The 13327-nt window shown below is 45.3% G+C and overlaps 1 protein-coding gene across 1 annotated transcript in view; it reads left to right on the top strand.

The window, feature by feature from the left end:
- Positions 1-13327, top strand: part of ADAMTS17 (ADAM metallopeptidase with thrombospondin type 1 motif 17) — a 155545-nt gene that overhangs the window by 24249 nt on the left and 117969 nt on the right. The window contains exons 5-6 of the mRNA XM_027904260.1: positions 7961-8044; positions 8609-8766. Coding sequence (XP_027760061.1) covers positions 7961-8044; positions 8609-8766 — 242 coding nt within the window. The remainder of the gene's footprint in view (positions 1-7960; positions 8045-8608; positions 8767-13327) is intronic.

The raw sequence follows: 13327 nt of genomic DNA, 5'->3' as shown, positions 1-13327 counted from the left end.
GTCCTTCCAGAGGCATTTGCCCAAGGAAGTCTTGGAGGAAGCTCCTGTTCCTCTGCCCACGCTATTGTAATATCCAGGAGCAGCTCATTCTCCTCACCGTGTCTCTGTTGTTGTTCATAAGCAGCAAATTGGCTTGGGCAAAAAAATAACAATTCTTAACAGTAATTGCCTGGTCCTGCTTCCCAGTGAAGAGCTGAGTGCTCTGGAACAGCAGCTTTTCAAGAGGTCTTGTATTCCTTTATCAAGCACTGGTGTGAGGGAGCTCTCCTGCAGTGAACTGCTTTGCTGATTAAGCAGGGAGTTTGTTTAACTGGTCTTTTCCATTCACAAGCTGCTTTTCTTCGTCCCTTCCTCTCCCTTTTATTTGCCTTCCACCCTGCTGTAACAATGGTCACTTAATGAGGCTTCGTTGTGGCTCTACAGTTATTTGGTTTGTAGGAAATGTCCGCACAAAGATAAAGAAGAAAATTGTTAGGGACGAGTCCACAGGTAGACCAAGCCTTAAAAGATGGCTGTGAGTGGTGCTGTGTGTCCAGGCTGAGGTGCTGCAGGACATCTCAGCAACATCATCTCGCCAGGGGTGAACACACGTGTGTGGAGAGGTGCTGGTGGATGGGTTGGGTTCTCTAAACCCGTTTATTAAACAAATATTGAAGCTCAGTTTCCAATGGATTCAGCTGATGGACTTTTAAGCTTGGTTCTGATGCTGCAGTGTGAGCTCACCCCTTGATTGGACGTCAGAGAGTGCACGTGGATGGGGCTCTTGGATGAGGAACACACCAGTGTGACATGTCCCAAGGTGCAAAGTCCAGCTGAAATGCTTCCCACTGTTAAGTCATTGCTCTCAGGGTCTCGCCTGTGTGAGTTATTTCTGGTGGCTGATAGGATTTGGACTTATGTTGCACCTTTTTAGCCTTCAGATTTGAACTTAGGTTGCAGTTTTCCAGCCTTCAGAGGGGCAATGGAAGAGTCTCTCTTTCCTTCGTCACCTGCATTCCCACAGTCCCACACAGTTTTTTAGGCCTCTGCCTCCCTGAGGAAACTGGGTGTGAGTGACTGGCAAGACCAAAAGATACTGAGGAATAACGATGGGCAAACACAGAGATGGCATCGTTGCATAAATCCTTTATTGTAAAACAAGGTACAGTCAAGGGGATTTTAAAGTTCCATTTGCATAATGAAAGCTGATCTTCATCCCACCAAAAGAAGCTGAAGAGCAGTGCAGAAAAACCTTATTTCAGAGAGTCAGCTGTGTGGTTTGGGTCGGTCTTGGCCAAACTCTTGACTGGTTGGGATCTTTTCCTGCCCTGCCTCCCTGTCAGCCCTGTGTGACTGTTAGCTGGGGGACAGGATTTGCCCCATGATATTAGGCAGTGCTTATTCAGCTCTGCTGCAGGATGGCAGGCTGCCTCTAAAAGAAACCAGAATGTTAATTTTGGCTTGGGTGCTTGTATTTAGGCAAATAGAACATTACTGGTCAGGGGTATATTAACTTAACTCCTCTCTGTAAGCCATTACGTTTACTGTCAAACCACAAAACAAGCATTAAGAGGTCTTATTAATGCATTTTATATTTATGGACATTTTAAATAAAGTGATCTGCCTTAAAGTATTTAACATCTATTTATGTTACAAGAATTTCTGAAGGGGAAAAAAAAAAAAAGTCAGCATTACAAAATACGGGTTTATTGCTCCCTTGTTAAATGAGAATCTGAGGGGGAGAAAAACCCACCACCCTCCTCTACAATAACAGCTGAAAAACACAGTAAACCCATTTTAGAACCCAGAAATAACAGGTAGTACTTCATGTAGCAAATGCTGTGTTTTTAACGATATTCTGTAGTTCTGCCCATCCCCCTGAACAGAGAATGGACTCACATTAAAAGCACTTGGTTTTTTGTGAATGTCACTGTAGAGGTGCAAATTCTTCCATTTACTAAACTAATATTTGAAGTTGTAAGACAGATTTTTCCAAGACCACGGAAGAATTTCCCTCCAAGGTGCCCTGTGAGGTATGAGTAGGAACAAGCATGGCTCCAGGGACTTGAGTTGATTTTTTTTTTTTTTTTTTTTTTTTTTAAGTCACCACTGGTAGAATGAAACCTTTTCTTGTTTTCTGGCAAGGTGTTTGGTTCAGCACGATTTTCCAAACAGGTGATAAAGGTGTTTTCCAATGCCACCGTGTACATCTGCAGCCTTAGCAAGGCAGTGAGTTTGTGGGCATGTGGAATGTTAAGGACAGGGAGTGATACCAGCAGAACTATAGAAATGCAAACCCAGCCACTTAAACAGAGGTGCTGATTTATTTTTCCAAGTTAGACTCCCTCGTTATTGAGCTTTTGCACAGTGGTGCAGTGTTTACATTCCAGTTCTTGTCTCACCTCTTCATCCTTTGGCTTGAGAGCATCTCCTGTTCACACCCTTCTGTAGTCACCAGTGTTTAGAACTTCTTTAAATTCCAAAATCCAGTGCCTTGGTGGTAAAAGGTGCTTAAAAACATGCTCATTGTGCTCAGCCATTCTGTTAGGCTGCATCTGGCAGCTGTATAATTTCTCCTTGCATTTCATCCATGTGGAGCTGTTAGGATGGATGTTCTGTTCTTTCTTGCAGGGCTTTTGTGCTTTTATTTCCTCTTGTGTCTTCTTCTCATCTAAAAGAAGAAACATTCTGTGTCCTCACAGAGAATCTGCACTGGCCTCTACTTGGCTGCTCTTCATGGTTTAGGCTTTGAGCTTTCTGGAGGAGAACGATTGGAATGATTCTGGAACAGATGATAAATGAGGATGAGACCCTTTGGAGAGCTCTGTCCACGGCTGGAGTGTTTTTAATAATGAGGAGGGACTGGTTTCAGCCAGTACCTGAACTTTGTGAACGTTGGCTCCTCACAGTTGTGCAGAGCTGACTTTGCAGACCAAGTCCCACCCAGACTGACCCTCTGAGCCTTTAGTGACAGACAGAGATGTCTGAATTTCCAAGACCACAACATAGTAATTCAACAGCTGCTTTCTATGAGTTTGAAAACCAAAAAAAAAAAGAGTTGGGTTGGTTTTTGTTTTTTTTTTTCTTCCCTAAGTGCATTTTTGGGGGGTTTTGGGACAAGTTACAAGTGTGGCTTGGTTTTGAGCTTGCCTTTTTCTGAGAGAATCCAGCGTGGAGGGGTAAGTTACTGCACTGAGTGTTAGTTCTCCTGCAGCTGTTTCTAAGCCATGAGATTAGTGGGGAAGCTCTTTGCTGCAGCAAGCAGGAACTTGAAGTTACTGATCTTTTGGATGTCATTAAGAGGGAAAATTCTTATGTTGTTCTTTAGCAGTGATACTGTTTTACTCTCCGAAGCCTGATTTTACACTCTACGGATTGTTTTTCATTTTGGATTTCCCCTGTGAGGGTTTTTTTTTTTTATGTTAAAGAAGCAGATAAAATCATTTTTATCATGCATGCATTGATGGATTTATATCTGTGCTCTTGGGGGCTGGCACACTGAGGCTCCAGAGCTGCCACTGATAATCAGCTCCCCTTACTCTGATCTGGAATTTTCATGATGGGAACAGGGACATAAGGGAAAAGGATATAAGTGTTTGATCACTGTCTACAGATTTCTCTTTTCGCTCCAGCAGCCCCAGGAGAAAGAGTTATGTCAACTGTATCTTATAAAGAGCCATGAATATGTTCTTTTTCATAATGTTTAAAGGAGTAATTTGAAAGCTTGGCTTTAGGTGGGTGTTAGAAATCCTATAGCACTTTTCAAAACAAGTGAAAGACAACCTCAGTAACCTGACTAATGCTCCTGCTGTCCAAACCTTGTCCAGCAGCCAAGGCAATGGGAAGGCTCCTGCTTGAGTGCAATGCTTAGGGAAGAAAAAAAGAAAAAAAAAAAAAAGTCAATTTACCCTCAGGGTTGCTGTTCTGAACTCCAGAACATCTGAAACGCACACGTCTCCCTCCCACCGTCCACCTGCAGAGGAAGCTCTTGAGAATTTAAAAAAAAAAAAAAAATTAAAATGTTGTAGTTTAGTTCCTCTCTCAGCCCAATTCCTTATGTCTGGGTTGTGCTTTATGCGTGCTGGGGCAGGCCTGGACAGCTTATGGCAAAAACTGCATTTATTCTGCCCCTTCCACGTCGAGGCTGTCAGGAGGAAGAAAGGCAGGAGGAATGCAAACAGGGCAGGATGGTCCAGGCTTCAAGCCCTCCTGTTTTCTTCAGGGCATTCTGTGTAGCAAAGCTCTGTCAGAGGAGTGCAGATGAAAGAGAGAAATGTCAGAAACAGGCTTTATTCTTTTTTTTTGTTTTTCTACACTTTGCCTTCCATTTTTTCTGTCTGTTTGGATAATTTTGGATAATTTTTGGATAATCTCTCTCTCTGTTTTCAAAGCTCACTCTACTTTTGATGGCTCCTCGCAGAGAAGTCAATACAGCAAGAAATTCATCTGCAGCGGGGCAACCACAACACTTCAGTCACATTGACCACTTTTCCCATCCCTTCCCTTCAGCCTAGGGATCAAGAAACTCCATTTCCCTTCCAGCCAAGCTGCTTTCTGCCACTGTGGTTATGTCCTAAACCAGCAACCTCTGTATTTTGTTCCATGGCAGCGTGTTAGCGGGTTTCATGAAACCGAACTCGTGTTCCCAGCTGCCTTGTATTATTAGAAGCTTCTAAAATACCCCAAATATTTTTATTTTCCCCCTGCTGCAAGTGGTCACAGCAGCCTCACTCAAGGGTGTGATGCAATGGCAGGCTTGAGGAAGGGTGGCCCGTGGTACTGGGAGTGGGAAGGGAGGTGTCTGTGAGTCAGTGTCTCTGTTAATGCACGCTGTCCGTGCAGCAGGAAATCTTGAGAACATCTGCGGTGGGAAATCCCATTCCTCATCCCCTGGTGCCAGTTATCCCAGCCACCTCGCTTGGCGTGATTAGCTGACGGGATGATGATGGACGCTTGGACGTGGTGTCTGAACAGCTTGGACACGCCAAGTTCTGCGGGTGATGGTTTCCTTGCTGGCTGGGTGAGAAAGGCAGGGGGTTGTTGCTGCCATGATGGAATCCCAATTCCAAACAGGAAAGACCTTTGCATTTGAAATCTTTTATTTTAAAGACGGCTGGATTCTGTGATAGCGCTTCCTTTGGGCACAGCCTACCCGGCACGGCCTGGTCTGACGCCGGCTGTGTCCCGCCAGAATGGCTGTGAACAACCTGCGCTGAATCAGGCTCTTATTTTTTTATCAAGTCATTTAAAAGTCTGTTTTCACGCTGGGGGTCCTTCCACCCGCGATTTGAGTGCGGGTTTCTGTCGGAAAGGACAGTGTGTGGGGCTCAGCTGGCAGTGGGGCTGAGGGGCTGCTCTGAGGGGAGACCCAGTTCCCGCCCTCACAGCGGAGCCCCTCAGGAGAGCGGGCGGTGCCGCTGTGAAAACATATTGAAAAAAGGGCAAAAAGGAAGCTGTGTAGTGAAAAAAAGTGAGGGGAAAAGTGTGAGGAAAAACCTGTGTGAGCACCCAGGTCAGAGCAGGAGGATGAGGAGCTCCAGGTGCTGGAGAAGAGGTTGCCCTGTAAGCCTGTGGGGGACCATGGTGGGGCAGGTGGTTGTTCCCTGAGGGATATCGTGACCTGAGGAGAGGAGACTGTGCTGGAACAGGTTCTCCTGACAGGAATTGCAGCCTGTGGAGGGGATTCACACTGCAACAGGGGAAGAGTAGGACGAGGAAGGAACAGCAGGGAGGAGCTGTTATGAACCCACCACATCCCCCTGCATGGCTGCAGGTAAGGGAGAAGGAGTCAGGAATGGAGGAGGGAGGCTGGGCCTAGGAAAAAGTCATAGGATGCAGTGAGGGGATGATGTTGTTCTAATTTATCTTTCTTTCTCTGCATACAAATTATTTTAGTTGGCAAATTCAGTTTTCACCAAGTTATGTTGCCTATGATGGTAATTGTTAAGTGATCTCCCTCTGGAGGGAAAGGTTAATGTTCAGTATAGGCAATGCAAACTACCTCAATCTGGGGCTTCTTTGGGCTTCATTTAAGAAAATAAGCAAACAAAGCTTGAATAACAAACAAAGTGAAGCCTCTTTTGCAAGCCTGGTGTCCTTTTGGTTTAGTATCCAGTTGTTGCTGCTTCTTGGTAGGTTGAGCTCTTCTGAGATTGCTGATGGATGCAAATAGAAGTGCACTCAGAGTTATCCTTGGGACAGAGAGCACAACAAAAAATGAAGAAGGGCTGACAGCCTTCAAGATGACATCCTAAACTCTCCAGCAGCTGGTTTGGCCAAGGAAATCCACCTTTTGAAATCAGCAGTGTTTGGATGGTCTGTGCTGGGTCTGGAGGCAGACAGCTTGTCTGCTCTGATGGGAAGGCAAGCACCATTAGACTTAGTGATAAGAACATGTTTGCTGTACTTACCCTCATTTTGTGAGTGGAAACTTTCTGAGATGGTCAGAGCTAGAGCAGGTTGGGCAAACCAAAGGCATCCATCCCAGGCAAATGTTTGTCAGGCTCTGTAGTGGTACAGGAGCGATTTCAGCCTGATTGCCCCCTTGACCCTCCCAGCATGAACGTCCAGGTCTCCGTTTACACAGAGGTCATCTGTCAGAGCCCTTCCCTGCAAGTGTCAAGTTTATCCCCCCCCCAGGTCTGTAGAGAGAGGCCTGAGCTGCCCTACCAACACAGCCCCGAGCTGAGCAAATAGTCCCAGCACTTGTGTGGGTTTGTACACCAGCCCCAGGGAAGATAAATGGCTCATTGTGCTCGTACTGGAGGTCAGTGGGTCAAACACTGAGTAGCTCTGTCTTGCAGTCTGTGCCTAAATTGTAGGAAACATTTACGTGTGTGCTTTAAATCCAACCCCGAACACTAAAGAGCTTAAGAACACTCTTACACTGAGCACATTCCTGAGTATTTGCACAAATAGGAAAAATACCGAGCGTTGAAAGCATAATATCCAAGATGTGTTCGTGTCTTGGGTTCGCTGTAGGAAGTTAGCAGAGCCTCTGTGATATTTGTAGCCAGATGAATAAGAAATGCAGCTTACCTGGGGCAAAATCCTGCCTTCCATTTGTCAGGAGTCTCTCTTCAGTAGTCTTGATTTTCTTTTTTTTGACTAAACAGGGAATACAATATTCATCCAGTGGTTTTTATGTGGTATTTTACACCTTTTTAAAATAAACCCCTCCCTCGTGTTTTTTATATGGTCTAGTTAAAACACTTGTACGTGGAGAAATGGGGGAAGTAAAATTCTGGCACCAATTAAAATCTTATATTCTAACCTCTAAAAATGAGGTGAAGTATCTGAGCTGGAATGCAAAATCTGGAGAAAGTAGTAAGGTAGTTTCCGGTGCTATTTTTGTATTTCCTGAGCCTTGTGTCATCATGTGCTGCCTTATTACTATTCTCTTATATAAGATATGAAAATAACAGAGGGAAATTGCTTTTCCATTCTATTTCCTGAAGTCTAAACCACACCATTATTTCGTGTTGCATTGACATATCTCTGATATTTAAAAGGTCCCTGTTGGTTGGGTGCTTCATAACGTATGTCCATGTTCCTGAGACATTGTTTCATAGAGTTCCCTTGGAATTCTTTCTCCTTTTCATTATTTTTTACCTTGCTTATTCCAGTTAAAAGCTGGGGTTCTTTTCTTTTCAGCAAATGGCTTGTGTATTTTTTATTTATTTTTGATGTTTTTTATCCTTGAATGCTGAATCTTGCTCAGGTTAGTTTGTGACCAGTTGGTCAGGTGGGGAAGCCCAGGGCAGGAGTTTTGCAGGTGTTTTGGCTACCCTGTGGTATGTGGAACTATTAGAGCTGGAAACACAGTAGCTCTTAAAAATTTTTTATTTTACTGAACTCATTTGGGGTTTCTCTGTGTTAGTTTTTCAGGACCAATGCCTAACTTTAGTCACAATTAGTTTCCTCAGTCATCACTAGGCATTGTTGCTGATGCACTGCGGATGTTTTCTCTGCATTTTGACAGGTGTACAACATGTTTCAGCACCAGAGCCTTGGAATTAAAGTCAACATTCGAGTGACCAAACTAGTCCTGCTCCACAACCGCCCCGTGAGTTCTAACTCATTTTTGCCCTGCTGCTGTCATTGTGCTGTGGGGCCTCCCAGAGCAGGGTGGGAGGGGGGAGTGGGGCCTGTCTGGCCACGGGATCACAAATGGTGAGTGGTGCCCGTCACACTTCACCAGGCAGCACTAAAGGTGGGAAGTGTAGGGGGCTGTGGGAGTGAAAGGAATTACAGTCCTTTCATTTATCCTTCCTGGTAAGTCTTTGTTTATAGTTGTGAACTGGTCTCAGGAGTTAACTCTTACAGAGATGAAAAATGGCATGGCTCTGGTATCAAAGGTATAAATTCCAGACTCAGGAGGCTTTTGGATGTAGAGCTGTACTGGAATCTTGTGACTGCTGAGCTGGTGGAGTTTGGTCTGTAGATCAACTGACAGAAGTCAGTGTGGAGTCCACAGTCCTGAAGTTCACCTGCTCAGACAAAGCTGATTTCACACTTCTTATTCTATCACATCCATGTCTTTGAGCCTGTGATTTTTCATCAGAGGTGCTTTTTGTAAAGACCGTGGTTGATAATTGTTCTCTTGTACCTTTTTTCTCCCCCCAAAAAGGCGAAGTTGTCTATCGGGCATCATGGAGAGAGATCTCTGGAGAGCTTCTGCCAGTGGCAAAATGAAGAATACGGTGGAGCAAAATACCTTGGAAACAACCAAGTTCCTGGTGCGAGGGATGACACCCCTCCTGTGGATGCTGCTGTTTTTGTAACCAGGTATGGTACCAACACCACAGTGTTGTCGTGGTCACTGTTACCACCAGAGGCAAGATAGGAGATACCTTTTTTTCTCACACCACCTGGTGTAAGTGGAAGAAATAAATGAGGTTTTGGAGCATGAGCCCTTTTTCCTAGAAGAAAAGTGTGGGATTAAGAGCGCAGCTGAGCTCAAGTGGCCTTTGTGCAATTAGGGATGAATCAACTGAACAGTCTGAGAGGAGCAGACAGTGTGTCAGCAGTGGGGAGGTGGTGAGGGAGTTATCTCCTAAAGAAAATGAAAGATGAATACCATAAACTGAATTAATTTCCTCTCTCTTTGCCTGAGGAGATAACCACTGTAACACCCCTCCTCTGTCAGAACTGAGATGGAGGAGGGGTGTCAATCCTAATTAGTTTGTGTAATTGGAAACTCCTGCGTTTATTTCAGATGGGAAATAATCTTTGTGTAAATACTTGAGCAAAATTCTTTGCACCCTGGAGCTCTTGCACTTACTGATGTATCAAACTTCAGATAAAGGGAGAAACAGGGTGTTATAGGGACAACAGTCTTTTTTCCTGTATCTGCCTGAGCTCAACCTCACAATACAATGTTCCTCACAGTTACCATAAATTTTGAGCAACAAGTCCATGGTGTTTTGTTTGCATCCTTTAAGATGTAAATAAAGAGTTCATTGTTACAGAAATGACCTCTGAACAATTAAAGGGAGCACAAAATTATAGTATAATGTGGATGCTCACTGTGCTAGAAAAACACTACTTCCTACTGCCTCCTCCCCCAGTTTGAGACAGGAAATGTCTGTGTTGCAGTTCAATATTATTCACCTCTTTCACCTTCTTTCTCTGGCAACAATGTAAGTTCAGAAATACATGGTTTTGCATAAACTGCCACCCTGATTGCAATAATCTATTTTGTTACCACTCCCAAAGCAAACTGTCCATGGGACTGTGGTGAGTGTTCAGTAAAATAGCTGGTGAGCTGGGCATGGGGCCAGCAGAGTCCCTAAGAATGCACCTGCACAGACAGTTCCCCCAAATCCTCCTCTCCTCTCTGTGTTCGCTGTAGTCCACCAGGCACTTACAGATACTTAACAGTTTAGACAGGGTGAATAGTTCCTTTGAAGTCAGTGGGCTGCATATCCTGGTTATGGTTAAGCATGTGCTTCACTGGATCAGGGCCTAAATAAATAACTAACATTCTTGTTAAACTCATCTGGGCATCCAGTTGTCCTGCCTGACAAGTGAGGCAGAGAGAATCTCTTCTGATGTGCTCTGAGCGTGGGGTGGAGGGAAGGAGCAGAGCATTTCATTTGTGCAGCTTTGAAAACTGAATGCAAAATGTCAGGCTAAATGAGCTGGGCTCAGGTATCTGAGGAAGAACTGTGGAAGGAATTTTTAGGAGGAATTGTTCAATAGATTTACAGGATTTGGCAGTCAGAATGGCTGCAGAAGTACAGGTTTGGTCGGGTTAAAAACTAGGTTCAGCTTTGGTGAGAGAGTTCAGGCCAGAGAGCACATTTCTGTGCACAAGAGGAGCATTTTACCTGTTGGATGGGCCAGCAGTGTGGACTTGTAGGCTTTCCTTCCTTCTTGCTGTGCCTTGTCATCCTTAACCCATCCTGTGTCTGCTGCACAGAGGGTGCTGCATTGTTTGGAAGAGTTCTGGCCCAGCACCCCATTCCCGTGTCAGGGAAATGAATTTTTCTCCTCTTGGCTTTGGAAGTGTGTGTGTGTGTGTGTGTGTCCCTGGACCCTCCCCAGGCTGTGCAGATGGACCAGTGGCAGAGGAGGTGGGAGCAACAGCATGTCCAGCACGAGCAATTGCGCCAGGAAAAGCAGAAGCTGAATTTTCAGCAGCTGCAGCTGCTTTAGGACTAGAAACAGATTCTTTGGGGTCAAGCTCTGAAGAAATCCCTCTGGTTCCAATCTGGCTGGGTTCATTTGAAACACCAAGGCACGCTTGCCTTTTGAAGCTCCACCTCTAACTGATGGTCCCCATGTCCTCATTTGGATGCAAAAGTAGATTATTTAGGTGGCAGATACCCCTCCTGGGGGATTTTCATGGTATCCACCTGAGTTCCAGGTAAGAGGCACGTTGTGTCTGTGAAATAAGATGTGCCATTGTCCAGCTCAATAAATAAGTGAGACAATGGGAATAATCTGTCACAGCCCTGAAGGTCTGACTACAGTGCTGTGGTCTCTATAACCATTTCTTGTTCAAATTCTGCTTCTGAACCTGCAGAAATTCAGATCTCTGGCATCTACGGATAATGCACTTCATATTTTAACAGGCAGCTGACCAGAATAACTTCTGTCTGCAGAGTTCTGTACCTTAGTGATTTTAGAAGCATGTCTCATCTGAAACACATTCCCACGCTTGATCCTCTGTGTTTTGCATTCCTTGGGGAATCTTCAGACTCACTGCTGTTGTCCCAGCTCCTGGCTGGAGGTGTTGGGGTCACCTATTAGACCACAGGTCATGTGAGAGCAGAGCAGGGAATGTCACAGCACTGACAGGGACAGGGTTCAGTGCTGTCATTAAGCAAAGACTCGGGTTTTTTTCCTGTCATGGTGCTGTATTTATTCCTTTTGCAGCCTGCTCCTCCCTTTCACATTTCTCCCTCAAATGGGCAAATGGAGCAATTCACTGTGCAGGGAGGAAACTGGGCACACAGTGCTCCTGAATGTACACATGGATGTGGAAAGTTTGTTTTGGCAGGTTTTAGGCTGTACCAGTTTCCCCTGTCCTTCAGCTTTATGACCCTGCAGGGTTAAAGTGGTCAAAAGATGTCATTTGAAGGATGCTGGGAACGGCCATTTAACAGAATACTTCTTATTCCTGTTGCACAGTTCAACTACTGTCCTCCTTTCTCACAGGAAGGACTTGAATTGCAGAGTTTAGCTGAGCACAGTTAGGTATTTTTTTCCAGTTGGTGGGAGCCAGATGGAAGAGTGACTGTAGGAGGAGTTCTGAGCTCTTCTGGCTGTTTTTATTGAACAAAACAACTGACTTCTTGTCATTTTTTGAGAAGAATTGTTGTAGTTTGCTAATGGAAACCCTCTGCTCAGTTCCACACCTGATAATGGCTGAGACTTTCCCAGGCCCCTGGAAGGTGAGAACACGTGTCCTGCTTGATTCAGGTGGATAGAGGTGAAGAGAATTATCCAAGGCTTCGTGTGACAAGGTCAAGATGCAGCTCCTGGAGTCAGAGTTTTATTCCAGCAGAGCTCTGTGAAAGGTTCTGCTCACAAAACTTCATCTGTGTGATAAGAGACCTTTGCACATGCAATGAATATTAAAATATCTCCTTTATATCACTGAATATCATTACAGTATCAGCCATGTAAGCTCTCACTTCAAAAACACAGATGCAGCTGAGCTCAGGAACGTGCCAGGGAGACACCTGTGATTGAAACCCTTTGACCAGCAGATAAGCTTCAGGTGGCAGGATGAAAATCACTGCTGTGACCGATCTGCAGGTGAAACAGATCTTTCTTAACACCTTCCCAGGCTGTGTCCCCCCTCTGATGGCCAGGGAAGGAGTGTGGGAGTTCCAGGGATAGGTTTTGGGATGAGATGGCTCCTTGCCTTTGGAAGAAGACTGAGAACCCGCCAGGCTCGTTTGTGACTGAAGGTTTGGATGTGCTTTTCTAGTTGGTCACAGGGTTTTGGGGTGAGACATTTACAATAGGTCTGGATGATTTAAAGCCTGGCATTTTGGTACAGGGTCATTGAATATGAGGATGGGGTCCCTTGGAGTTGTGTTTATGGAGCTTTAAGGATGGGCTGAGGGGGTTTCGTACTTGGAGTGCCCCGTGCGGTGAATTGGGCAGCTGTTTAGTTCTGCTGACGTGTTTCAAGCCCTTCCCTGACCAAACAGCATCACAGACTGGGGTTGTTCTGCCTCTGTAGGAGTGTCTGCAAGTTGTGCTGGATCCTTTACAGACCCCTCATTTTATGGCACAGTGGCAATTCCTCCATGGAGCTGCCTGGAAGCACCAGACACCTTTGGGTGTCGGGCAGCCTGCGAGGAGCAGAACTGCCGTGTGTTATTTGCAGGGCTGGATGGCCCCTGAAGAGAGAGGCTTTCCTAGCAGTGGCCTCCTGCCATCCACTAATAGTTCAGCTATCTGTTGTCACAAGAAAAGCATCTGTTTGATTTACCAGTTTATATAACATAATAAGTCCTTAAATAAACCTCCGTCGAGTTGGCTCTGGGAGCTCAAGCAGGAGCTTGGTGCCAGCTCCGTCAGGAGACTGTCATTAGTCTTCCTTGGAAAGGCTGGAATGCCAAGGTGTCGAGACACAGGCTGTGGGGAAAAACGACGGCTGGGGCCGGTGTGTGGTCGCAGCTTCCGATTTTGTTTTGTCCCCGTCTGATTTTTTTTTTTTAACACTGTGATGGTTGTTATGGTTTTTCTGCACTGAAGCGTGGTGAGTTTTCAATGTCTGCTTAACGAGAGCTGGAAATGGCTGCTTGTTTGTCTCCTTCCAAGCCTTTGACAACTTGATTTGTGACTTTCAAAGGAGTTTGGTATGAAGAGTTTGGGTTATCAGCTG

The sequence above is a fragment of the Empidonax traillii genome, unplaced genomic scaffold (assembly GCF_003031625.1).
Source record: "Empidonax traillii isolate 1590-97213 ecotype Southwest subspecies unplaced genomic scaffold, ASM303162v1 scaffold1030:size276291, whole genome shotgun sequence".
In the NCBI taxonomy this organism is placed as follows: domain Eukaryota; kingdom Metazoa; phylum Chordata; class Aves; order Passeriformes; family Tyrannidae; genus Empidonax; species Empidonax traillii.
This window is presented reverse-complemented; position numbering and strand designations above follow the sequence as displayed.